The following is a 27367-nucleotide window of genomic DNA, read 5'->3' on the forward strand; positions in this document are numbered from 1 at the left end:
CATTTGGATTTTGATAAATGCAGCATGTGTACTACTTTACTTTACGTTACTACTACTTGGAAAGTCATACACAAGATGATGACGTATGAATTCTGTCTGCAGCCTTATCCCACAAACCTTCCCTGAACTCAAGACCCAGCTCTTGTTACCAATTACAGATAGTTTTATTGACTGGATGATTGTCCATTGAAAGAACAAGATTATATATTTGTGATATAAGAGCTTTCTTATGAGGCATAAGTTCAAAGACGTCTTTTTAAGGATGTTTGAGGATGCCGGCCATCAACAATAACTGGAACATTTTCGTTAGAGGCAGTCATTGTGTTCGATCAACGTGTCGCCGGTAAAACGGCTATTTGCGACCATAAAATCCAGCATTAATGTCCACAAATCATCAGACACAACAGTATTATTCCCATTCTTATCCAGTTCCAACATTTGCACGGTTTATTTGTCTGTAAGTAATTCGGTCGGCAAATTGTTGTGAAAGGATGTGATCAGGTCGTCAGAGCTTACCGCCGCAACAGTGTCTTCATGCCAAACTGGAAATTCTGTGAGCAGATCCACAGATTTCTCCATCTTGTCAGCTGCATTGAGTTAAATCCACAGTAAATCCATCAATCAATCCAGTTAAATCCAGTTAAATCCATTAAATCCGCGGATTTTGGGATCGTCATCGCTACACTCGTTTCTATCACTGTCATTTTTTTTTAACCTTTATTTTACCAGGGAAGTCCCATTGAGATTATAAACCTTTTTCAAGGGAGCCCTGGCCAAGATGCAACAATAAAAATACAGTTACAGTATAACTAATAAATTAATTAATTAAAACAAGTACATGTGAAGGAGGCTGTCTCAAGTGCTCTCAGTCTGGCTTTAAAGTCATTTAATGTGATCAGTTCTGTAAGTTTCCAGTCCTTTTGCAAAGTGTTCCATGAAGAAGGGGCAGAGAAGGTGAAGGACCTTTTTCCAGTTTTAGTGCAGACATAAGGAACAGAGAGTAGCAAATGTTCGTTGGAACGCAAACCATAAGAATCAACACTTCTCTGTGTGATTAAGTTACAGATGTACGAGGGCAGTAATCCAAGTATGGCCTTATAAATAAAAGTATACCAGTGGATCAACCTCCTGGTGGACAAAGAAGGCCATCTCACTTGAGAATACAGTTCACAATGATGAGTCAGGATCCTACAGTTCGTAATGAACCTCAAGGAAGCATGATATACAGAGTCAATCTTTCTCAGACCCTGAGCTGAGGCATTCATATACAACCCCTGGCAAAAATTATGGAATCACCGGCCTCGGAGGATGTTCATTCAGTTGTTTAATTTTGTAGAAAAAAGCAGATCATAGACATGACACAAAACTAAAGTAATTTCAAATGGCAACTTTCTGGCTTTAAGAAACACTATAAGAAATGAGGAAAAAAAATTGTGGCAGTCAGTAACGGTTACTTTTTTAGACCAAACAGAGGGAAAAAAATATGGAATCACTCAATTCTGAGGAAAAAATTATGGAATCATGAAAACAAAAGAATGCTCCAACACATCACTAGTATTTTGTTGCACCACCTCTGGCTTTTATAACAGCTTGCAGTCTCTGAGGCATGGACTTAATGAGTGACAAACAGTACTCTTCATCAATCTGGCTCCAACTTTCTCTGATTGCTGTTGCCAGATCAGCTTTGCAGGTTGGAGCCTCGTCATGGACCATTTTCTTCATCTTCCACCAAAGATTTTCAATTGGATTAAGATCCGGACTATTTGCAGGCCATGACATTGACCCTATGTGTCTTTTTGCAAGGAATGTTTTCACAGTTTTTGCTCTATGGCAAGATGCATTATCATCTTGAAAAATGATTTCATCATCCCCAAACATCCTTTCAATTGGGATAAGAAAAGTGTCCAAAATATCAACGTAAACTTGTGCATTTATTGATGATGTAATGACAGCCATCTCCCCAGTGCCTTTACCTGACATGCAGCCCCATATCATCAATGACTGTGGAAATTTACATGTTCTCTTCAGGCAGTCATCTTTATAAATCTCATTGTGAACGGCACCAAACAAAAGTTCCACCATCATCACTTTGCCCAATGCAGATTCAAGATTCATCACTGAATATGACTTTCATCCAGTCATCCACAGTCCACGATTGCTTTTCCTTAGCCCATTGTAACCTTGTTTTTTTCTGTTTAGGTGTTAATGATGGCTTTCGTTTAGCTTTTCTGTATGTAAATCCCATTTTCTTTAGGCGGTTTCTTACAGTTCGGTCACAGACGTTGACTCCAGTTTTCTCCCATTCGTTCCTCATGTTTTGTTGTGCATTTTCGATTTTTAAGACATATTGCTTTAAGTTTTCTGTCTTGACGCATTGATGTCTTCCTTGGTCTACCTGTATGTTTGCCTTTAACAACCTTCCCATGTTGTTTGTATTTGGTCCAGAGTTTACACAGCTGACTGTGAACAACCAACATCTTTTGCAACATTGCGTGATGATTTACCCTCTTTTAAGAGTTTGATAATCCTCTCCTTTGTTTCAATTGACATCTCTCGTGTTGGAGCCATGATTCATGTCAGTCCACTTGGTGCAACAGCTCTCCAAGGTGTGATCACTCCTTTTTAGATGCAGACTAACGAGCAGATCTGATTTGATGCAGGTGTTAGTTTTGGGGATGAAAATTTACAGGGTGATTCCATAATTTATTCCTCAGAATTGAGTGAGTCCATATTTTTTTCCCTCTGCTTGGTCTAAAAAAGTAACCGTTACTGACTGCCACACTTATTTTTCCAGATTTCTTATAGTGTTTCTTAAAGCCAGAAAGTTGCCATTTGAAATGACTTTAGTTTTGTGTCATGTCTGTGATCTGCTTTTTTCTACAAAATTAAACAACTGAATGAACATCCTCCGAGGCTGGTGATTCCATAATTACTGTCAGGGGTTGTATAACAGGTCTCCATAATCTAAAATAGATTAAAAAAAAAGTTGCAGTAACAAGGCACTTTCTAACGTCAAAAGAAAAACATTTATTTTGAAAGAAAAATCCCAGTTTCAACTTAAGTTTCTTCACAAGATTTTCGATGTGGGGTTTGAAGGTAAGAGTGTCGTCAAGCAAGATACCAAGATATTCGTATGAATGAACCACCACAATTTCATTTCCCTCAAGCGTGGACATTGTAGGGGCAGTTTGAGGACCTTTTCTAGAATTTGAAAATAACATGAGTTTAGTTTTGTCAGAGTTAAAGACAAGTTTTAGCTGCAGCAGTTTGTGCTGCACCACATCAAAAGCTTTTTGCAAAGATTTGACAGCATTGACCGGGGATGAACCAAAGCAGTAAATGATTGTATCATCGGCATAAAAATGCACACTGGGATCAGAGACATTGTGTCCTAAATCATTTACATACATGATAAATAACAAAGGTCCTAATACAGAACCCTGTGGCACCCCTTTGTGAATACTCATAAATTCAGAACACAACGCATCACATTTAATACACTGGCTCCTGTCACTCAAATAATTTGTGAACCAGGAAACTACATCATCTGACAGACCAAATCTGACGAGCCTACGCTTTAAGACAAGGTGATCCACAGTGTCAAAGGCTTTTGACAGATCAATGAAGAGCGCTGCACAGTACTGCTTTTTATCAAGAGCAATCAGTATATCATTGATCACTTTTGTTGCAGCAGTGATGGTACTGTGCTTTTTTCTAAAGCCTGATTGCAGTTTTGAAAGAAGCTCATTTGAGTATAAAAACTCTTTAAGTTGATCACATACAACAGATTCAAGAATTTTTGATAAAACACACAAATTTGATATTGGTCTGTAATTAGTTAAAACTGCAGGGTCCCCTCCTTTTAATAGAGGAACAACAAATGCTGACTTCCAAACTAAAGGAATTTCTTTGCTCTTGATTGATAGATTAAAAAGTATTGTGAGAGGCTGTGCAATAAAATCAACAGCTATTTTCAAAAAGTAAGGCTCTATCAAGTCAGGCCCAGGAGGCTTTCTGTGATTCAGAGCTTTGAGAGCATTGCGAACTTGCTGTACAGTAAAAGGCACAAATGAAAAAAGGTCCCCCAGAAAATTTTTGAGAGTTTGTACAGTGAGGCACAGGGGCAGATCCACATCTGGAGTCAAATAAATAACCAGAAGACACAAAGTGCTTATTGAAGCAATTTAAGACTTCAGCTTTATCATACACTGGAACTGAGTCTTTTAAAACAAAATGGGGAAGAACCTGGGGTTGCTTATTTACAGAGAAAGACTTGATGAGCTTCCAAAATTTCTGCGGGTTATTAAGATTCTCACTACTGACAGATAAGAAATATTTAGATTTGGCTCTTTTAATTCATCATTGTTGACATCTGTGCAACAATGCGGTCAGGGGATGGAGTAATGGGCCTTTCACACTGAATACGTCAAATGCGTCAAAAATCGGTCTACAAAGCATTATTTTCAATGAGACGTGTTGTGTTTTAGATGCGTCAGATGCTTCGCGTCAAAAGCCGAGCTAAACCGATGCGTCTGACGGGAGCGCGCATTGTCGCTTGTCAGCAGGCTGACGGAGTCAAAGTTCAGTCCAATCCAACTTCCGACTTGCTGAGCTGTGACGTACCTTTGCGTTGTCCAATAGGAACGACGCGTCGGGCCAAAACACGGAAGACGGGTGGCAGAAACCACTGATCTACACAAAATGGATGGTGCAGAAACCACTGATCTGTGCAGAACATACGTGTCACAGGACTCATTTATGGAGCAGTTTTCTGAAGAAAAATCCTTCGAAATGTTTTTTGTTGTTACCTCATTATTTCTGATTACTGTTAAAAAAAAAGTTTAGAACACTTGTAATTAAAATAGCTAAATAAATCAATAAATGGTTCTTTAGGAACCTTTCGTCTGTAAATTAAAGCCACCTGTTATTTCAGATTATTTCATTTCTTGTTTAACATAAGGAACCTTGGATATTTATTTTTAGACAAAATAACATGGAAATTTGTACTTTTTTTTTTAAAGTCTGGTAGATTATTTATACCTCATTTTAACCAGAAAAACAGACAATGTAAATAAATACTAATGTTTATTATAAATGCAACAGGAAATAATTTAACAATGACTGCAGTGTGATTGTAAAGTAGGATTTCAGTGACATAAACCTCATGATGATTTTTTTTTTTATACAACCCCTGGCAAAAATTATGGAATCACCGGCCTCGGAGGATGTTCATTCAGTTGTTTAATTTTGTAGAAAAAAAGCAGATCACAGACATGACACAAAACTAAAGTCATTTCAAATGGCAACTTTTTGGCTTTAAGAAACACTATAAGAAATCAGGAAAAAAAATTGTGGCAGTCAGTAACGGTTACTTTTTTAGACCAAGCAGAGGGAAAAAAATATGGAATCACTCAATTCTGAGTAAAAAATTATGGAATCATGAAAAACAAAAGAACGCTCCAACACATCACTAGTATTTTGTTGCACCACCTCTGGCTTTTATAACAGCTTGCAGTCTCTGAGGCATGGACTTAATGAGTGACAAACAGTACTCTTCATCAATCTGGCTCCAACTTTCTCTGATTGCTGTTGCCAGATCAGCTTTGCAGGTTGGAGCCTTGTCATGGACCATTTTCTTCAACTTCCACCAAAGATTTTCAATTGGATTAAGATCCGGACTATTTGCAGGCCATGACATTGACCCTATGTGTCTTTTTGCAAGGAATGTTTTCGCAGTTTTTGCTCTATGGCAAGATGCATTATCATCTTGAAAAATGATTTCATCATCCCCAACATCCTTTCAATTGATGGGATAAGAAAAGTGTCCAAAATATCAACGTAAACTTGTGCATTTATTGATGATGTAATGACAGCCATCTCCCCAGTGCCTTTACCTGACATGCAGCCCCATATCATCAATGACTGTGGAAATTTACATGTTCTCTTCAGGCAATCATCTTTATAAATCTCATTGGAACGGCACCAAACAAAAGTTCCAGCATCATCACCTTGCCCAATGCAGATTCGAGATTCATCACTGAATATGACTTTCATCCAGTCATCCACAGTCCACGATTGCTTTTCCTTAGCCCATTGTAACCTTGTTTTTTTCTGTTTAGGTGTTAATGATGGCTTTCGTTTAGCTTTTCTGTATATAAATCCCATTTCCTTTAGGTGGTTTCTTACAGTTCGGTCACAGACGTTGACTCCAGTTTCCTCCCATTCGTTCCTCATTTGTTTTGTTGTGCATTTTCGATTTTTGAGACATATTGCTTTAAGTTTTCTGTCTTGACGCTTTGATATCTTCCAGAGTTTAGACACAACTGACTGTGAACAACCAACATCTTTTGCAACATTGCGTGATGATTTACCCTCTTTTAAGAGTTTGATAATCCTCTCCTTTGCTCTCGTGTTGGAGCCATGATTCATGTCAGTCCACTTGGTGCAACAGCTCCAAGGTGTGATCACTCCTTTTTAGATGCAGACTAACGAGTAGATCTGATTTGATGCAGGTGTTAGTTTTGGGGATGAAAATTTACAGGGTGATTCCATAATTTTTTTCTCAGAAATGAGTGAGTCCAGATTTTTTTCCCTCTGCTTGGTCTAAACAAGTAACCGTTACTGACTACCACAATTTTTTTTTCTTGATTTCTTATAGTGTTTCTTAAAGCCAGAAAGTTGCCATTTGAAATGACTTTAGTTTTGTGTCATGTCTGTGATCTGCTTTTTTCCTACAAAATTAAACAACTGAATGAACATCCTCCAAGGCCGGTGATTCCATAATTATTGCCAGGGGTTGTATATATATAGTCATTTCATCTTGTAATTTCACCAAAATATGTAATTGCCTTTAATGTTGTTATCAGGACAGAGTCATTTCTAAAATATGAATTTGAACATAATAAGTGGAGAGCTTCTACCTGTGCAAATGTCTTTTGACTTTGATTTCGTGGACATTTTTAATGATCCGTTCATTTATTGTTAAAATACGTATAAAATGAAACAGCTTTTTAAAAAATAATAAAATAGTTGCTGTTGAAAGAGCCTTTTATTTAGAAGCAGGTGATGTTCTGCTGGATTCTTGGGATGAAGATGAAGGTCTCTTCTGCAGCTTTGAACTCTGGTGGTGTTGCTGAAAAGCAGAGATGTTTTCTTTCGACTGGACTTCGTGGTGTTCAGCTCATCAATGGAAGTTTGGTTGTCTGCACAGCAAATGTTCCTGATTGGGACAAATAAAAATATTTATTTAAATATAAATAAACACTAAACAGTTTATATATAAAAAAGGGGAAAAAACGGGGAAAAAACAATGGAAAAAACGCCCGAAAAAATAAGTTATTTAAAGTTGAGCTTTTGTGGTGTCTGAAAAAAGCTGTAGCTTTATTTGGTAAAAATAAAAAGACTGAACCATTTAGAAATTAAAGTGTTCACTCAGATCAGCTGTGCTAAAAGGCTACACTAACGTTAGCCGATCATTAAACCTTCAAAGCAGTTCAGTAAACGTCACATTTTATTTTTACATTATTCTCACCTCGATAAAGCTGCAGAACTAAACTCCATTGGGCAAACTGGGACTTCGCATATATCCAAAAGTGGGAGATTTCGGACTGAGTGGGTCTGCTCCATCACCCCGGCTGCCTGCCTCAGTCTGCCCAGTGATGATGCCTGAAGGCCGGCTTTTCCGTGCGGGTCGGCCCGCTGTCGCGGTTCGATCGATATTCCACCGAGTCGTCGGTCCTACTGCCACTACTGCTACTACCACCCTCTTAAATTTGGTCCTGAAGCATTTTAGAAAGTTCTAAGGCACATGCACGTCTTCTTTTTTTAGACTTTTCTTCTGCTTTTAACACTATCCAACCACACATTTTAATAAATAAGCTTGTTAAGGATTTTAAACTGGATTTTACTATGGCAGGTTGGATTTTGAACTTTTTAACAGGGAGATCTCAGCGAGTGAGGGTAAATGGTTGCCTTTCTGATGTTTTATATTCCTCAACAGGCTCACCACAGGGAGGTGTGCTGTCCCCTCTCTTGTATATTTTGTATACAAATGACTGTTGCAGCCACTATAAGAATCTCCATATATTAAAATTTGCAGATGATGCTGTTATAATCAGTCTCCTGCATGGTGATGAAAGGGAACATGGCCCTGTTGTGGCAGATATGGTTCAGTGGTGTGACAACTCCTTCTTGCAGCTGAATGTTGACAAGACAAAAGATATGGTTATTGACTTTCGGAAACGGATGTCCTCACCCAAAACCACTACAATCAAAAGCCAACAGGTGGAGCATGTGGACAACTGTAAATACTTGGGAACGCTGATCGATAGCAAGTTGAACTTTAATGACAATGCAGACCTGCTGTACAAGAAGGGGCAGCAGCATCTGTTTTGTCTTCGTAAGTTGTCATATTTTCAAGTGGACAGGACAATAATGACCCTATTTTATAAATCTTGTATTGAATCGGTTTTAAATTTTTCGATGATGTGCTGGTACGGAAATCTCAGCATTAAAGCAAGGAAGCCACTTCACAACATTGTAGAATTGTGCAGCAAGCTTTTGGGGGCCCAGCAGACCTCACTGTCTGACTTGTTTTCCAGACAGGTGAGGAGGAAGGCTCAGAGAATTTTATCTGATCTGGCCCACCCTCTCCATGGTGAATTTTGTTATTTGCCATCTGGAGCGAGGCTTAGGTTTCCTACAGTGAGGAGTAACAGATATAAGCATTCCTTTGTACCTGTGGCTATCTCTGTTCTGAATGCTGACCGGAGGAGAGAAGCAGATACATAGGGTTGATAGCAAATCGTTAGGTAACTCTGTTCCTTTTCTATCGATCCAGGTCTGTACTGTGTCCCCCTTGTGTACTGAATGTTTGGTGTGTTTTTGCTTTTTTTTTCTTTTCTTTTTATTCTGTGCTTTTCTGTATACCCATTGCTCTACAGCTCGTTGCTCCTTTGGAGACACTGAATAAATAAAGTGAAAGTGAAAGTCCTCCCTCGTTTGGCGTCACTCCAAAAAGTAGCTCAAAAAAGCTTCTCCCAGCAGGGTGATGGGAGAATCGTTCTACTGCTGTTTTTTAAAGCTTTTTTTGTGGTTCAGGCGACCCAAATTCAAGATGGCGATCACTGAACTTTTTTCAGATTGTGGAAACAGCCAGAGTGTGACGTGGCAAGCTCCGCCTCCCACCCTTTTTTTTTTGCCGCTTCCAAAGCGACACATCTGACGTCATGCGTCGGATGACGGATCCGACGGATTCCGACACGTTGACGGATTGGCCTGACGTATTCAGTATGAAAGGCCCATAACACATCAAACGTGAAACAGTTTTAATATTTTGCCATCGACCACGTGATATTTTATGGTCTGAAATCTTACATGATTTACCAATCAGAGTCGCAGAAAAAATGTAATTGCATTAGAATTTGCAACATGCAGTTAGTGGTGTGGAGGTTAGTGAAGCTGAAGCTGTGTGATCCTAGTCTTTTGGTATTCTTGTAAAATAACTTTTAACACCTCCCCCTCCCCTCTCAAAAAAGGGCAAGACAACTGAAGATGGAGAAAGCCCTAGCCACTCAGCAAGAAATCGAAGAATTCCAGCGGCAGCAAGCTGCATGGAGACAAATGGAACAAAAAAGAATGGAAGCTGAGAACAGACGCATCATGGAGTTTGCAAACTATAAGGAGGACTTTGAGAAGATTCTATCGACCAAGACCAGAGAGAGAGCAGAAGCAAGACAGCAGTTTCAGAAAATGGTTCACACAACTTGACAAGAATTCCTTAATTTATTAACGTTGTTTGACAAATACACGCAAAAAAGTTTTTCTTCTCTTCGTTGCTTAGGTCTTTGAGAACATTGAAATGGAGAAGCAAATGCGTGAAGAGCTGGAGCAAGATCGTGTGGAACTCTATGTGTTGGAGAAAGAAGAGGCCAACAGGCAGAAAGAAGCTGTAAGATCTGTTTTGCTGTGATAATGATCTATAGTCACATCTAACAGCACTGTTTTCCAAAAGCTGCATGGAGGTGGTCTTATACAGGTCTTGAGGCCCATTGGCAGCACAGTGGCTTAGTGGTTAGCACTGATGCCTCATACCAACAATGTTGTGGGATCGCTTCTCGTCCTTTCTGTGTGGAGTTTACATGTTTTCTCAGAGTCTGCGTGGGTTTCCTCCCACAATCAAAAACATGCTGTGAAACATCTACCCGGGACAACAGTGGGAAATTAGTCAGTGGGTATAATCGATTGTTTACTTCACTGTATGGTGATGTACATGAACTTAAACTGTCCCTTCACAAAGTGGGCACAGTTCCGCTAGTCCGTGAACCGCTACTTATCGAAGCTAATGTTTTCATTATCAAATTAGTTTTTCAGATAACTGTGAAAACCATCATCGGACCAATTATCTTCCAATAAGTTTTGGTTTGATCATTTTTAAGCCGCTAACATATTTTTGCAGGCATGGTGAACAAAGTTTAACAGTTAATCTCTTAAGTCTAAAATCAGTTGAGTACCTACCTGTTAAATGTTTTGTAGTAGATGTGCAATTCTATCTTCTGCAAACAGAGGAGAGCTGGTTCCAAAAAAAAAACGCTCTATCCTCTGCAGGCAAAGGAGAACTGGTCACAAAAAAGAAAAAAGCTCATTTCTTTTGACCCCATACTGTTACGCTGGCAATATCGCCCAAGTCATCCAGATGCATACAGTTTTAACTTATGGTTAAAATTTTAACCAAACTAATTTTGGACAGGTTATTTAAATTAACGTCACATCTGAAGTTTTATAAAGTGAAAATATCAGATATACAGTAGTGTTCAGAACAATAGTAATGCTATGTGACGAAAAGGATTAATCCAGGTTTTGAGTATATTTCTTATTGTTACATGGGAAACAAGGTACCAGTAGATTCTCACAAATCCAACAAGAGCATGCATTCATGATATGCACACTCTTAAGGCTATGAAATTGGGCTATTAGTAAAAAAAACAAAAAGTAGAAAAGGGGGTGTTCACAATAATAGTAGTGTGGCATTCAGTCAGTGACTTCGTCAGTTTTGTGGAACAAACAGGTGTGAATCAGGTGTCCCCTATTTAAGGATGAAGCCAGCACCTGTTGAACATGCTTTTCTCTTTGAAAGCCTGAGGAAAATGGGACATTCAAGACATTGTTCAGAAGAAGAGCGTAGTTTGATTAAAAAGTTGATCGGAGAGGGGAAAACCTATACGCAGGTGCAAAAAATTATAGGCTGTTCATCTACAATGATCTCCAATGCTTTAAAATGGACAAAAAAAACCAGACGCATGGAAGAAAATGGAAAACAACCATCAAAATGCATAGAAGAATAACCAGAATGACAAAGGCTCACCCATTGATCAGCTCCAGGATGATCAAAGACAGTCTGGAGTTACCTGTAAGTGCTGTGACAGTTAGAAGACGCCTGTGTGAAGCTAATTTATTTGCAAGAATCCCCCACAAAGTCCCTCTGTTAAATAAAAGACGTGCAGAAGAGGTTACAATTTGCCAAAGAACACATCAACTGGCCTAAAGAGAAATGGAGGAATATTTTGTGGACTGATGAGAGTAAAATTGTTCTTCTTGGGTCCAAAGGCCGCAGACAGTTTGTGAGATGACCCCCAAACTCTGAATTCAAGCTACAGTTGTTGGGCCTATATATCGCATACCAGGTATCATGGATCAGTTTGGATATGCTGAAGAGGACATGCACTTGAAATGGGTGTTTCAACAAGACAATGACCCCAAGCAAACTAGTAAACAAGCAAAATCTTGGTTCCAAACCAACAAAATTAATGCCTCACAGATGTGAAGAAATCATGAAAAACCGTGGTTATACAACTAACTACTAATTTAGTGATTCAGAGGATTGCTAAAAAAGCAGTTTGAACATAATAGTTTTGAGTTTGTAGCGTCAACAGCAGATGCTACTATTATTGTGAACACCCCCTTTTCTACTTTTTTTTTTTACTAATAGCCTAATTTCATAGCCTTAAGAGTGTGCATATCATGAATGCTTGGTCTTGTTGGATTTGTGAGAATCTACTGGTACCTTGTTTCCCATGTAACAATAAGAAATATACTCAAAACCTGGATTAATCTTTTTAGTCACATAGCACTACTATTATTCTGAACACTACTGTATGTTTTAGTTTGAAAGTAATGCACTATTTTTGAAAGTTTTAGTGTGGACATGCTGTGTCCAAGTGCATTATGGGTAATCTCAGTACATTCACGACAGAAGAAATGCATTTGAGACACTCTGATCAGGCTCCACACAGACAACAGCATTAAAGTCTTTGTATATTGTGCCTAAAACTCTCGTGAATATATTCTCTGGGTTTATAGACATTGTTCTGGTGTTTGTTTTATGTAAAAATGCCAGAAGAAGCCCAGATTGCTTCTCCATTATTTTCAATTGGAATCATTGCATTCGATTTCTGTTTGCTTTTTAGAGTCCTGCTTATGTCAGACACTGTCTGTCGTCTTTGTTCTAGAGTAATATATATATAATGTCAGAAATTCAGTTTGCGTTTATTAAATTCCACGCATCTCAAACTTAGCAGACACGGATTATCTGGAATTTTGTTTTGGCAAGTTTTCACGGTCTCTACTGCCATCTACTGGCCAGTAGTGTTCATGGCAGTATGAGCGTTTGGACGCCAGTAGATGGCAGTGTTCTATTTATTTTGACCATGGTTATACAGTGGGGCAACAAAGTATTTAGTCAGCCTCTGATTGTGCAAGTTCTCCTACTTAGAAAGATGAAAGAGGTATGTAATTTTCAACATAGGTACACTTCAATTATGAGAGACAAAATGAGGAAAAAAAAAATCCAGAAAATCACATTGTAGGATTTTTAAAGAATTTGTTTGTAAATTGTGGTGGAAAATAAGTATTTGGTCACCCACAAACAAGCAAGATTTCTGGCTCTCACAGACCTGTAACATCTTCTTTAAGAAGCTCTTCTGTCCTCCACCTGTTACCTGTATTAAACTGCACCTGTTGGAACTCGTTATCTGTATAAAAGACACCTATCCACAGCCTCAAACAGTCAGACTCCAAAACTCAACCATGGCCAAGACCAAAGAGCTGTCAAAGGTCACCAGGAAGAACATTGTAGACCTGCACCATGCTGGGAAGAGTGAATCTACAATAGGCAAGCAGGTTGATGTGAATAAATCAACTGTGGGAGCAATTGAAAGAAAATGGAAGACATTCTTCCCTTCCAAGATGGCGCCACGTGAAGGCGCCCTGGTATTCTGGTGCTCCCTGTTTTGTCTGTGCATGAATCGTGTGTCATTGTGTCCCTACACCCGCGAGGAGCTTCTAAACATCAAATCATCAACACCCACGGACATTACGCCAGTTTTTTTAGTGCCTGCAGCTGAACTGGTTCACTTTTTGGCCAAAAAAGTGAGACGACGGCGGAGAGGAAAACGAGCTGGAGCTCTCGTGCGCCTCAGACGAAGGGGCACGCGCACGCCCCTACCTGGGATATTTCTCTCCAACGTCCGCTCACTCCACAACAAGATGGATGAGCTGGCACTGCTGATGAAGAAGAATAGAGATTTCTCCTCATCTTGTGTACTGTGCTTCACGGAGACGTGGTTAAATGCACAGACACCGGACTGCGTGCTCCAACTAGAGGGATTCCGACTCCTCCGCGCAGACAGAGACCGAGCACTCTCTGGTGGAAAAACAAGAGGTGGAGGACTCTGCTTCTATATCAACAACGCCTGGTGCTCCGATGTGACTGTGATCTCCCAACACTGCTCTCCCTCTCTGGAATATCTCCTCATAAACTGCAGACCGTTCTACTCTCCACGTGAGTTTAACTCTTTCATACTTTGCTCTGTGTATATTCCACAGAGCGCGGACGTGCACAAGGCCCAGCGCACGCTCGCGGATCAAATTATGAGCGTCGAGAGAGACTTTCCGGACTCTCTTGTTATAATTCTCGGTGATTTTAACAAAGGGAATCTCAGTCAGGAATTACCAAAATACAAACAGTTTGTTAAATGCCCGACCAGAGAAGGGAGCACGTTAGATCATTGTTACACGACAGTGAGTGGTGCGTACTGAGCGGTGGCCCGTGCAGTTTTGGGACTCTCAGACCACATGATGGTCCACTTGATCCCCACGTACAGACAGAGACTTAAACTCTCTAAACCTGTTGTGAGGACGTCTAAAGTGTGGAGCAATGAAGCTGTAGAGGAGCTACGCGCATGTTTGGCCACCACGGATTGGGATATGTTTGAGGCTTCAACAGACAGTCTAGATGACTACACGGACACTGTGATGTCAAAAAGGTCTTGTCTCAGAGTGATGGTGAAAAACTAATTCATGCATTTATTTCCTCTAGGCTGGACTACTGTAATTCATTATTATCAGGTTGTCCTAAAAGTTCCCTGAAAAGCCTTCAGTTAATTCAAAATGCTGCAGCTAGAGTACTGACAGGGACTAGAAGGAGAGAGCATATTTCACCCATATTGGCTTCTCTTCATTGGCTTCCTCTTAATTCTAGAATAGAATTTAAAATTCTTCTTCTTACTTATAAGGTTTTGAATAATCAGGTCCCATCTTATCTTAGAGATCTCATAGTACCATATCACCCCAATAGAGCGCTTCGCTCTCAGACTGCAGGCTTACTTGTAGTTCCTAGGGTTTTTAAGAGTAGAATGGGAGGCAGAGCCTTCAGCTTTCAGGCTCCTCTCCTCTGGAACCAGCTCCCAATTCGGATCAGGGAGACAGACACCCTCTCTACTTTTAAGATTAGGCTTAAAACTTTCCTTTTTGCTAAAGCTTATAGTTAGGGCTGGATCAGGTGACCCTGAACCATCCCTTAGTTATGCTGCTATAGACTTAGACTGCTGGGGGCTTCCCATGATGCACTGTGTGTTTCTTTCTCTTTTTGCTCTGTATGCACCACTCTGCATTTAATCATTAGTGACTGATCTCTGCTCCCCTCCACAGCATGTCTTTTTCCTGATTCTCTCCCTCAGCCCCAACCAGTCCCAGCAGAAGACTGCCCCTCACTGAGCCTGGTTCTGCTGGAGGTTTCTTCCTGTTTAAAGGGAGTTTTTCCTTCCCACTGTCACCAAGTGCTTGCTCACAGGGGGTAGTTTTGACCGTTGGGGTTTTTCCGTAGTTATTGTATGGCTTTGCCTTGCAATATAAAGCGCCTTGGGGCAACTGTTTGTTGTGATTTGGCGCTATATAAATAAAATTGATTTGATTTGATTTGATATATTCATTTCTGTGAAGACAGCATCATCCCACAGCGTACCAGGGTGAGATATAACAATGATAAGCCCTGGTTCACACCTAAACTCCAGCAGCTCCGTCAGCAGAAAGAGGTGGCTTTCAGAGAAGGAGACAGAGACAGCTATAGAGGTGCAAAGTACAGATTTAGCAAGGAGGTGGCAAAGGCTAAATCCATGTACAGTTCACGTCTGCAGCAAAGGTTCTCTGCCAACGACTCGGCCTCTGTGTGGAGGGGGTTGAAAGAGATCACCAACTACAAGCCCAAAGCACCTCGTTCTATTGATGACCTGAAGCTGGCCAATGACCTGAATGTCTTCTATTCACGCTTTGAAGACAAGGACTCACACCTCCCCACCCCCCACACAACTGGATATTCAAACACTCTGGACCTCCCCCCTCTCACTGCTGCCCTCCCCACTCCCCCTGTTGCCCTCTCGGTCCAAGAGGAGGACGTGAGGAGACATTTCAAAAGGCTGAATCCACGTAAGGCCCCGGGCCCAGACTGCGTCTCTCCTGCCACCCTGAGACACTGCGCTGATGAGCTGGCCCCAGTCTTCACGGGGATCTTCAACACCTCCCTCGAGTCATGCCATGTTCCAGTCTGTTTCAAGTCCTCAATCATAGTTCCAGTCCCCAAGAAACCACGCGTCACTGGACTTAATGACTACCGTCCTGTGGCCCTCACGTCTGTAGTCATGAAGACCTTCGAACGCCTGGTTTTATCCCACCTGAAGTCCATCACCGACCCCCTCCTGGACCCCCTGCAGTTTGCCTACAGAGCCAACAGGTCTGTAGATGATGCCATAAACCTGGCCCTGCACTCCATCCTGCAGCACCTGAACTCCCCAGGAACCTACGCTAGGATCCTGTTTGTGGACTTCAGCTCTGCATTCAACACCATCCTTCCAGCTTTGCTCCAGGACAAGCTTTCTCTGCTCCACGTGCCCAACTCCACCTGCAGGTGGATCACAGACTTCCTGATGGACCGGAGTCAGTGTGTGAGGCTGGGAAAAAATGTCTTGAACACTCGGGCTCTCAGCACAGGATCTCCACAGGGCTGTGTCCTTTCCCCTCTGCTCTTCTCCCTCTACACTAACTGCTGCACCTCCAGCCACAACTCTGTAAAGCTCATCAAGTTTGCGGATGACACCACCCTCATCGGACTCATTTCGGATGGGGATGAGTCTGCCTACAGGAGGGAGGTGGACCGGCTGGTGACCTGGTGCAGCAGCAACAACTTGGAGCTCAACGCCCAGAAAACAGTGGAGATGATCGTGGACTTCAGGAAAGCCACAGATCGCCCTCACCAACAGCCCCATCACCACTGTGGTCTGTCACCACTTCCTCGGCACCACCATCACCCAGGACCTCAAGTGGGAGTCAACCATCAGCTCCCTCATCAAGAAGGCCCAGCAGAGGATGTACTTCCTGCGGCAGCTGAAGAAGGCCAAGCTGCCTGTCCAGCTGATGGTGCAGTTCTACACGGCCATCATCGAGTCCATCCTCTGCTCCTCCATCACGGTGTGGTATGCCGAGGCCACAGCCAGGGACAGACACAGACTGCAGCGCATTGTGGTGTCTGCTGAGAAGGTGATCGGGTGTAGTCTTCCATCTCTCCACGACCTGCACGTCTCCAGGACTCTGGGCCGAGCAGGTCGGATCACAGCTGACCCTTCTCACCCTGCACACGGTCTATTCAAACCACTCCCCTCGGGCAGTAGGCTACGGTCCATCCGGACCAGAACCTCCCGCCATAAGAACAGTTTCTTCCCCTCTGCCGTTAGACTCATGAACACCTCATAACTCAGTCACCTTAAGCTTAACTCTGTCACTTTATCATTTTATCACGGGTCACTTTAGACAGTGTACTTTGGTTTTTAATTGCACTCCTCCCACTGCACTGTTTTTTCTGTTTCTCTGTTTCTGTACCGAAGCAAATTCCAAGTCTGTGAATCCTGTTCACTGGCAATGGCAATAAACTTCTTCTGATTCTGATTCTGACATACAAGAACATTGATAATCTCCCCCCAATCTGGGGCTCCAAGCAAGATGTCATCCTGTGGGGTCAAAATGATCATGAGAACGGTGAACAAAAATCCCAGAACTACACAGAGGGACCTGATGAATGACCTGCAGAGAGCTGGGACCAAAGTAACAAAGGCTACACACTACGCAGAGAGGGACTCAAATCCTGCAGTGCCAGGCGTGTCCCCCTGCTTAAGCCAGTACGTGTCCAGGCCCGTCTGAAGTTTGCCAGAGAGCATATAGATGATCCAGAAGAGGATTGGGAGAAAATCATGTGGTGAGATGAAACCAAAATAGAACATTTTGGTAAAAACTCAACTCGTCGTATTTGGAGGAATAAGAATGCTGAGTTGCATTCCAAGAACGCCATACCTACTGTGAAGCATGGGGGTGGATACATCATGGTTTGGGGCTGTTTTTCTGCAAAGGGGACAGGACGACTGATCTGTGTTAAGGGAAGAATGAGCGTGGCCCATGTATCGTGAGATTTGAAGCCAAAGCCTCCTTCCTTCAGTGATAGCATTGAAGATGCAACGTGGCTGGGTCTTCCAGCATGACAATGATCCCAAACACACCGCTCGGGCAATGAAGGATTGGCTCAGTAAAAAGCATTTCAAGGTCCTGGAGTAGCCAAGCCAGTCTCCAGACCTCAACCCCATAGAAAAAATGTGGAGGGAGTTGAAAGTCCATGTTGCCCAGTGACAGCCTCAAAACATCACTGCTCTAGAGGAGATCTGCATGGAGGAATGGGCCAAAATACCAGCTACAGTGTGTACAAACCTGGTGAAGACTTACAGGAAACGTTTGACCTCTGTCATTGCCAACAAAGATTATGTTTCAAAGTATTGAGTTGAATTTTGTTATTGACCAAATACTTATTTTCCACCATAATTTACAAATAAATTCTTTAAAAATCCTACAATGTGATTTCCTGGATTTTTTTTTGTTCATTTTGTCTCTCACACTTGATAGTGCAGCAGATAAGGAGAAAAATACTTCAGTTATACAAAGAAACAAAAAATTTGGCACGGTTGCTCACTAGGACCAACTCTTTTGAAAAGTTTGGATAGCCACGCAAAATTTCAATATGGCCACCATTTTTCAAGATGGCCACCAGTTGTACCGATTTCCGTCATTTTTTGGGTATACATATAAAAAAAAAATACACATTCAAGTGTTCCATTCCTGTTCCACTTTGCAGAACAGTTAATTCAATAAGTCAAAAGTAATATATTTTTCATTATGATGAGTTATATTTAACAAAATGACCATCTAAGATTTGTATTGCTACAACCCCTGGCAAAAATTATGGAATCACCTGCCTCGGAGGATGTTCATTCAGTTGTTTAATTTTGTAGAAAAAAAGCAGATCACAGACATGACACCAAACTAAAGTCATTTCAAATGGCAACTTTCTGGCTTTAAGAAACACTATAAGAAATCAGGATTTGTGGCAGTCAGTAACGGTTCACTCAATTCTGAGGAAAAAATTATGGAATCATGAAAAACAAAAGAACGCTCCAACACATCACTAGTATTTTGTTGCACCACCTCTGGCTTTTATAACAGCTTGCAGTCTCTGAGGCATAGACTTAATGAGTGACAAATAGTACTCTTCATCAGTCTGGCTCCAACTTTCTCTGATTGCTGTTGCCAGATCAGCTTTGCAGGTTGGAGCCTTGTCATGGATCATTTTCTTCAACTTCCACCAAAGATTTTCAATTGGATTAAGATCTGGACTATTTGCAGGCCATGACATTGACTCTATGTGTCTTTTTGCAAGGAATGTTTTCACAGTTTTTGCTCTATGGCAAGATGCATTATCATCTTGAAAAATGATTTCATCATCCTCAAACATCCTTTCAATTGATGGGATAAGAAAAGTGTCCAAAATATCAACGTAAACTTGTGCATTTATTGATGATGTAATGACAGCCATCTCCCCAGTGCCTTTACCTGACATGCAGCCCCATATCATCGATGACTGTGGAAATTTACATGTTCTCTTCAGGCAGTCATCTTTATAAATCTCATTGGAACGGCACCAAACAAAAGTTCCAGCATCATCACCTTGCCCAATGCAGATTCGAGATTCATCACTGAATATGACTTTCATCCAGTCATCCACAGTTCACGATTGCTTTTCCTTAGCCCATTGTAACCTTGTTTTTTCCTGTTTAGGTGTTAATGATGGCTTTCGTTTAGCTTTTCTGTATGTAAATCCCATTTCCTTTAGGCGGTTTCTTACAGTTCGGTTACAGACGTTGACTCCAGTTTCCTCCCATTCGTTCCTCATTTGTTTTATTGTGCATTTTCGATTTTTGAGACATATTGCTTTAAGTTTTCTGTCTTGACACTTTGATGTCTTCCTTGGTCTACCAGTATGTTTGCCTTTAACAACCTTCCCATGTTGTTTGTATTTGGTCCACAGTTTAGACACAGCTGAGTGTGAACAACCAACATCTTTTGCAACATTGCGTGATGATTTATCCTCTTTTAAGAGTTTGATAATCCTCTCCTTTGTTTCAATTGACATCTCTCGTGTTGGAGCCATGATTCATGTCAGTCCACTTGGTGAAACAGTTCTCCAAGGTGTGATCACTCCTTTTTAGATGCAGACTAACGAGCAGATCTGATTTGATGCAGGTGTTAGTTTTGGGGATGAAAATTTACAGGGTGATTCCATAATTCTTTCCTCAGAATTGAGTGAGTCCATATTTTTTTCCCTCTGTTTGGTCTCTGTTTGGTTTCCTGATTTCTTATAGTGTTTCTTAAAGCCAGAAAGTTGCCATTTGAAATGACTTTAGTTTTGTGTCATGTCTGTGATCTTCTTTATTTCTACAAAATTAAACAACTGAATGAACATCCTCCGAGGCCGGTGATTCCATAATTTTTGCCAGGGGTTGTAGATGCAATCTTCTTTGCCTGTCATGAAATATTTTCAGAATTCATGAATGAAAAGATGGACTATAGATATCTAGGGAAAGTAGAACTGATCCAGATGTGCATCATTGAGAAAACCAGTGGATATGGATCATCTTCTCCACTCTCACGCTGTTCTCTCTCAAGACGCCTAAGGTGAGAAGTCTCCTTGTTGTATAGACTTGTTAGACATGCAAGGTAGTATTTCAGTTCTTGTGCAATTGCGTCACAATTGCAGACAGCTTTGCTATCAGTTTGCCATCACTCAGTGTTTCAGCACACTCTTGCAGTCTTTTGCAGAGATTCTTTGTCCTCACCCGGTTAAGATCTGTTACAGGTTCCACTTTTTCACAGAAAATGCAAGCCTCATTGTCATGACTCATTCGTCGAAGTTTAGCTTGCGTTTCAGGGACATCTTTGACTGTAGATTGCCTTTTTCTTGCACGATCTAGTTTTGTATTGTTGAACATGAGACGACAGTTTTTGTGGTATTTCGCCATGTTTCTTGCAGTGTGGCCTCTATATCTGCACCTTCATCCAGTCTTGCTGGGTCAAAAGCAAGTGGCATTTCACCAAGCTCATGAAACTGTGGCACATTTGTTGCGATCATCACATACCCATCATTTTCTGGGTTATGGTGTACTGATGCCATAGGAGATGTTAGATCTACATTTCTCTTGTCCTCCTGGCAAAGACAACATTTGCTCCAGTCAGTTTTTCTTTTGCTTGCAATTGGATTTGCATTTGCCATGATTAGACTAAGGCCAAGGGGCTATCCTTTTACCACCTTAGTCTCATATGCACATTGAATGGGATGTATGGGATACAACTAGGTTCAGGTGACCTACACCTAGCCCGATCATTTATCCAGTGTCATTTAAGTCCCGTGTGATCTGTACACCATCCGGGTAAGTACATGGACACACCATGCATAGCCCCACTTACCCTTGTCTCGGCTCTCCCGCGCTGGCACATCCTGTCAATTCAGGTGCGGCTGTCTAACTAAATATACCAACTACGTTCTACAAGCTAATTTATATGGGGCTGTTAGACAGCATTTGGGACACTAAACTATGCTAAACTACACTACAACTAGTAGTTTTCTATCATATTGGGAGTTAGTAAAGCCAGGTGGAGCATTAGTAAAGTAAGATTAGCTGACACTGAACCCCATGCTGAGTTTCACAGCAGTGAAGTCACCAGTGTGCCCTGGTTGTGCACTGACATTCACTCCTTCCAACTACATAGATCACTAAAACTACTATCTAGATTATACAAAGACATCAATAAATGGTCAGAAATGTATGTGCTAGAATGACTATCATAGAACATTCTCACATTTTAGAAGCGAATATTTATTTTCAAATTAAATATGACAAACAACTAATGATTTTGACTGCCATATTGTCGGCCATCTTGTTTCATGTGTGCTTTTCCGAATTTTAAGAAAAAAACAATGCTTTTGCCAGCTGACATTGCATAGGCTCTATAAAACCAACAAAGAAACTCAAATACATGGCCAGGAGGGCATAATTGACGTGATCAAAACTTCATGGCGGCCATCTTGAAAAAACAGTGGCCATCTTGTAATTTTGAGTGGCCATCCAGTGAAAATGATGACTTAACCTATGAAGATGTGTAGAAAATTTCATGTTTCTTTGTATAAGTGAAGTATTTCACTGAAAAAATGAATTTATCTGCTGCACTATGAAGTGTACCTATGTTGAAAATTAATAAAGTAAATAAAGTAATAAAGTAAAATAAAGACCTCTCTCATCTTTCTAAGTAGGAGAACTTGCACAATCAGGGAGTGACTAAATACTTTTTTGCCCCGCTGTATCAGACAGTTGTCAAATCAGTTCACAATTTGACTTTTTGGCTTTTTGCAAATGGCTTTTTTACCAATAAAAAATGGTATATTTTACAAAAGCACATTTATATGTCAGCACCAACACACACACCTCACATTAACATGTTGGTTTTTACATAGAATGAATGAGTCAACCAATCAGTGTTAGCAAAGGCACATTTTACCCATAATCCCTTTGGCATCTGTCTGTGTTTGTTACAAAAGTTCAGAATTAGTAAAGATATATGTTATATTTTAACTTTGTACAAATGACAGAATTGACATTAATAGAGTTATTCTATCTGTATTAATTTTATTTATAAATCAAAACAATAAGTCAGCACTGCTTTATTTTCCAAGACCTCCGCCTCACAGCGACACTGCTATTGAGTAGAGAGTTGAGCGTCGCTGCTCCTCTCGACTGCTTTACTGCTGGAAGCGATGTAGTAAACAGGAGCTTGCAGCAGTGGACAGAGTGCTCAAAGACAAGTACTGACTCATTGTTTTGATCTGTGGTTGCCTTTGATGCTACCAGAAGCGATTGTGGTGTTAAAACTCAAAATCAGCTTCTTCGTAGTTGCAAGTGTACCGGAGACAATACTGAAAGTTATCGGTTAGCTGTAGCTTCCGATAATTTTTTGAGTGGTTTATCGGTTTAGCTTTATAAAATCAGCTAATTGAAAAGTTATTTCAGTTAGCTGATTATCTGTTATCGAAGCTAACTTTTTGGTTTGCTGTGGCTACCACTGCAAATAAATAAATGGTATTCAGGGACACTAAAAGTGTGAAGCGTTTCCTCCTGGAATATAGTTAAATACAGGTCTAATTCTGATCAGAAAACTAAATTATGATGATGGAATGTTATCTAAAAATATATATTTATTGATAACTGTCTTATTTTTGTAGTCTGACCTGAACATTTGAATAAAGTGTCTCGAAGGTTCCAGGACTTTGGACTGCCCCATTTTATTGGGCATGGGCAAAATCTTGCCATGGGGGCAGAAACCAGGATTTAGGGCTGTTTTTTGCTTTGATTAAGGAGCAGTGACACATTATCAACTGCTTTGTGTTCCGGGGCTTAAATTCACAGGTGTCTGAACTTTTAGATACATATTTGTTTCTTTGTTTTTCTATCTTTGCTCTAACAGGAAGACATGGAGAAGAAAATCAGACAGAGGCTGACGTTGCTGGAAGCTCACCAGGAGGAAATGGCTTTCAGAGAGATGCGCAGGCAGGCGCAGAAAGAAGAAGAGGAGGCTTTCCGTAAACTGATGATGGATAAGCTTGCAGAGGATGATCGGATAGAACAGATGAATGCCGGAAAACGACGTATGAAGCAACTTGAGCACAGACGGGAAGTGGAGAAACTCATAGAGGAGAGAAGGAAGCAGCGTGAAGTTGAAATGGTACACACAGTCTTCTGTGTGCATAATCCAAAGTACTACAGCAATATACAGGTTTTGGAGAACCATACAATACAAATATTGTTTGTATTTCTTAATGATGGATGCAAATCAAGTCCAAGAGATATTATGTCACTTGGAAATGTTCATGTATCCATCCCCGGATTTGTCTAAAGAACGTTAAACAGTAACACTGATATTTACTGAACAGTAAAAATGATTTGTACAGTGCATCTGAAAAGTATTCATGGTGCTTCACTTTCCCACATTTACTCCACAAAATGGAGTAAATTTTTTTTTTTCCCTCAAAGGTGTACTTACAACACCCCATAATGATATGAAAAAGTAAAAAAAAAATTGGAAATGTATTAAAAATAAAAAACTAAGAAGTCGCATGTACGTACAAGTATTCACACCCTTTGCTCAATACTTTGTTGATGCACCTTTGGCAGCAATTACAGCCTCAAGACTTCTCGAATATGATGCCATAAGCTTGGTGCACCTGTCTTTGGGTAGTTTGCCCATTCCTCTTTGCAGCACCTCTCAAGCACCATCAGGTTGGATGGAGGGCGTCGGTGCACAGCCATTTTCAGATCTCTCCCGAGATGTTCAAGCAGATTCAGGTCTGGGCTCTGCCTGGGCCACTCAAGGACATTCACAGAGTTGTCCTGATGCCACTCTTTTGATATCTTGGCCGTGTGCTTTGGGTCATTGTCCTGCTGAATGATGAACAGTCGCCCCACTCTGAGGTCAGGAGCCCTCTGGAGCAGGTTTTCATCCAGGATGTCTCTGTACATTGCTGCATTCATCTTTCCCTCAATCCTGACTAGACTCCCACTTCCTGCTGCTGAAAAACATAATTCACACAGCATGACGCTGGCATCACCATGCTTCACTGTAGGCTTGGTGCCTGGTTTCCTCCAAACATGACGCCTGGCATTCACGCCAAAGAGTTCAATCTTTGTCTCATCAAACCAGAGAATTTTGTTTCTCTTGGTCTGAGAGTCCTTCAGGTGCCTATTGGCAAACTCCAGGTGGGCTGCCATGTGCCTTTTACTAAAGAGTGGCTTCCATCTGACCACTCTACCATACAGGCCTTATTGGGAGATTACTGCAGAGATGGTTGTCCTTCTGGAAGGTTCTCCTCTCTCCACAGAGGAATGCTGGAGCTCTGACAGAATGACCATCAGGTTCTTGGTCACCTCCCTAACTAAGGCCTTTCTCCCCCAGTTGCTCAGTTCAGGTGGGCTTTCAGCTGTAGGAAGAGTCCTGGTGGATCCGAACTTCTTTTATTTACGCATGATGGAGGCCACTGTGTTCATTGGGACCTAAAAAGCAGCAAAAATGTTTGTACCCTTCCTCAGATTTGGGTTTCGAAACAATCCTGTCTCAGAGGTCTGCAGAAAATTCCTTTGACTTCATGTTTGGTTTGTGCTCTGACACTCTCCACTGTCAACTGTGGGACCTTATATGTAGACAGGTGTGTGTGTCTTTCCAGATCACGTCCACTCAACTGAATTTATCCCAGGTTGACTCCAGTTAAGCTGCAGAAACATCTCAAGGATGATCAGTGGAAACAGGATGCACCTGAGCTCTATTTTGAGCTTTATGGCAAAAGCCTGTGAATACTTATGTACATGTGATTTCTTAGTTTTTTTAATTTATTTTTAATCAATTTGAAAAAAAAAAGAAAAAAAAAAAACTTCACATTGTCATTATGGAGTATCGTATGTACAATTTTAAGGAAAAAAATAATTTCATCCATTTGCACTGTATGAAAAACAGTGCCAATACTGTATTTATTTTGTCCAATTACTCATGGTCTCTGAAAATGGAGCTTCTGTGTGTACTAAATTGTTCTTCTGAGATTTGTGAGACATTCAATTGAAGTTCTTAACAAGTTTTGTTAACTTCAATAGAACAGCCTGAACTACAAACCATTTCATCTTCAGTGTGTTGGTGTAGAGGCAAAATGTTAAAATTGTGTCAGTGTCCAAATACTTGTGGACCTGGTCGTATATGAATCATGCTGCTGCACTGTTAGTCTTTCATAGTACCACAAAGCAGCACAATACACTTTGTCCATATTGATGGAAAGGTTTTTTTGTCTTTTTTGCAGCTACTCTGTGAGCTTGGTACATAAGTGTTTCATGCTTTCAGATACAGTTATTAATCTGTATCAGTGTATAAAGTGTAATGGGTCTGCTGCTCTGATTATTTTTACCCTCAAGGAGCTGGAAGCCAAAGAACGAGCGACTGAGGAGGAGAGGGAGGCCATTCGCAGACAGATAATTGAAGAGGAGCGACAAAAACTTCTTCAGCGCCATGCAACAAATCTTATTGGACATTTACCAAAGGTTTGATTTCATCCCACATCATTTTAAATAAGTTCCTGCTTTCTGTCAGTCCGGTCTGACTATCAGTGTAACTGTTAATTTTCAGGGTTTGCTCCAAGAACGTGACCTGGAACACTTCAGCGAAGACTTCAGAGACAAATTTAAGATTCCCCAGGTTGATCTGTTCTCTGAGGAAGGCTGGGAGAGCGACAGCTAAGTTTCTTCTTTCCATTCTGTACCACTAGATGGCAGTTTAAAGTTACTCTCCGCAGAAGGTTTTATGACAATAATGTCTTCAGTTATTTAATAAAACATGTTGCTGTTTTACTGTAAATGATTTAGCATTTTTCTAAGGAAAGTTGGTGCTAGATCTTAGTTCCAAACACTGATTGGGGTCCAGTTTCTCTAAAGCATTTTGAAAGACCTGTGAATGGTAAAATGTATTCAAAATCTTTTTTCTTTTTAGTTTTTAATACAAACACTGAAAAGTTTGAAGAAGAGTTTTTAAACTGTTACTTGATAAGTTTCCAAAAGTGCCTTAATAAACATATTGGCTCAAAATCTGTGCAACAGTTTGACGCCATTGTCCAGGGTAGTGATGGGATGAACAACACTGATGCGTCAACACTGTGCCGAGCACACAAGAGTGAAACCCCGTATTGGTGCGTGTATTGCTTTAAGACAAAATCACGTGACCGATACATGAACTGTGTCGTTCGGCTGCGCGCCAAATTGTGTTTATAAGGAAACAAACTGTATCGACGTTGCGGATTTGTTGGATGGCGTTTTGCTGGTGGATTTTTGCTTGCCCTCACCTTGTTCCACTGACTTCATGGATCGTTCAAAGACGTTTCCCCAGTCTGGAATAATTTTGATCTTTTGACACCAAATAAGATTAGATATGTTTGTACTCCTTTACAATACTGGAAGAATAACCAGAAAACATATCCACACCTTTATCAACTTGCACTGAAATTTTTCAGTGCTCAGATGCTCACCATCTTCATCTGTACCCTGTGAAAGAGTTTTTTCTAAGGCAGGGGAACTGGTGTGTAAGAGGAGAAATCGCCTTGGAGCAAAGACACTTCAAAAACCTTTGTTCCTCAATAAAAATGCATAAATGAATCTATTTTTAGTCTTTTATTTCGTATGCTTTAACACTTAACAAATTTCCATACATAAGTTACAAATTTTAACTCTGACTTTTATTACAAATTTGCTACATTTTACAAACCAACTCAGTTTAGCATTTACACAAACAAGGTTTTAAGCTAATTTTAAACTCTTCTCATGAACAGCTTAACTCAACACACAAATTGAGCACATGAAATTATGCAATGATGAGATCATATTTTAAATAGAGGACTGGCAATTAACTATTTCACAGACTGATGCTGCGTTTGCAGCACGTTAGCTTTTCCATCTTATTTTCATTTTATTTACCTGCAATGATTTTATAACTACTGCAGGGGTCACTATTGAGCGACCAACACAGTGTCAATACAGTGTCGACACAGTTTGTGTAGTGTCTCAATACACTCCTTGAGGTATCATCA

General features: G+C 40.7%; 1 protein-coding gene across 1 annotated transcript in view; it reads left to right on the top strand.

Annotated features, from left to right (window-relative positions):
* Nucleotides 1-26178, top strand: part of mns1 (meiosis-specific nuclear structural 1) — a 54413-nt gene extending 28235 nt beyond the window's left edge. The window contains exons 6-10 of the mRNA XM_034189170.1: nucleotides 9537-9753; nucleotides 9842-9949; nucleotides 23221-23478; nucleotides 25707-25832; nucleotides 25918-26178. Coding sequence (XP_034045061.1) covers nucleotides 9537-9753; nucleotides 9842-9949; nucleotides 23221-23478; nucleotides 25707-25832; nucleotides 25918-26028 — 820 coding nt within the window. The 3' untranslated portion in view covers nucleotides 26029-26178. The remainder of the gene's footprint in view (nucleotides 1-9536; nucleotides 9754-9841; nucleotides 9950-23220; nucleotides 23479-25706; nucleotides 25833-25917) is intronic.
* Nucleotides 26179-27367: the final 1189 nt, after the last annotated feature.

The sequence above is a fragment of the Thalassophryne amazonica genome, chromosome 2 (assembly GCF_902500255.1).
Source record: "Thalassophryne amazonica chromosome 2, fThaAma1.1, whole genome shotgun sequence".
Classification (NCBI taxonomy): Eukaryota; Metazoa; Chordata; class Actinopteri; order Batrachoidiformes; family Batrachoididae; genus Thalassophryne; species Thalassophryne amazonica.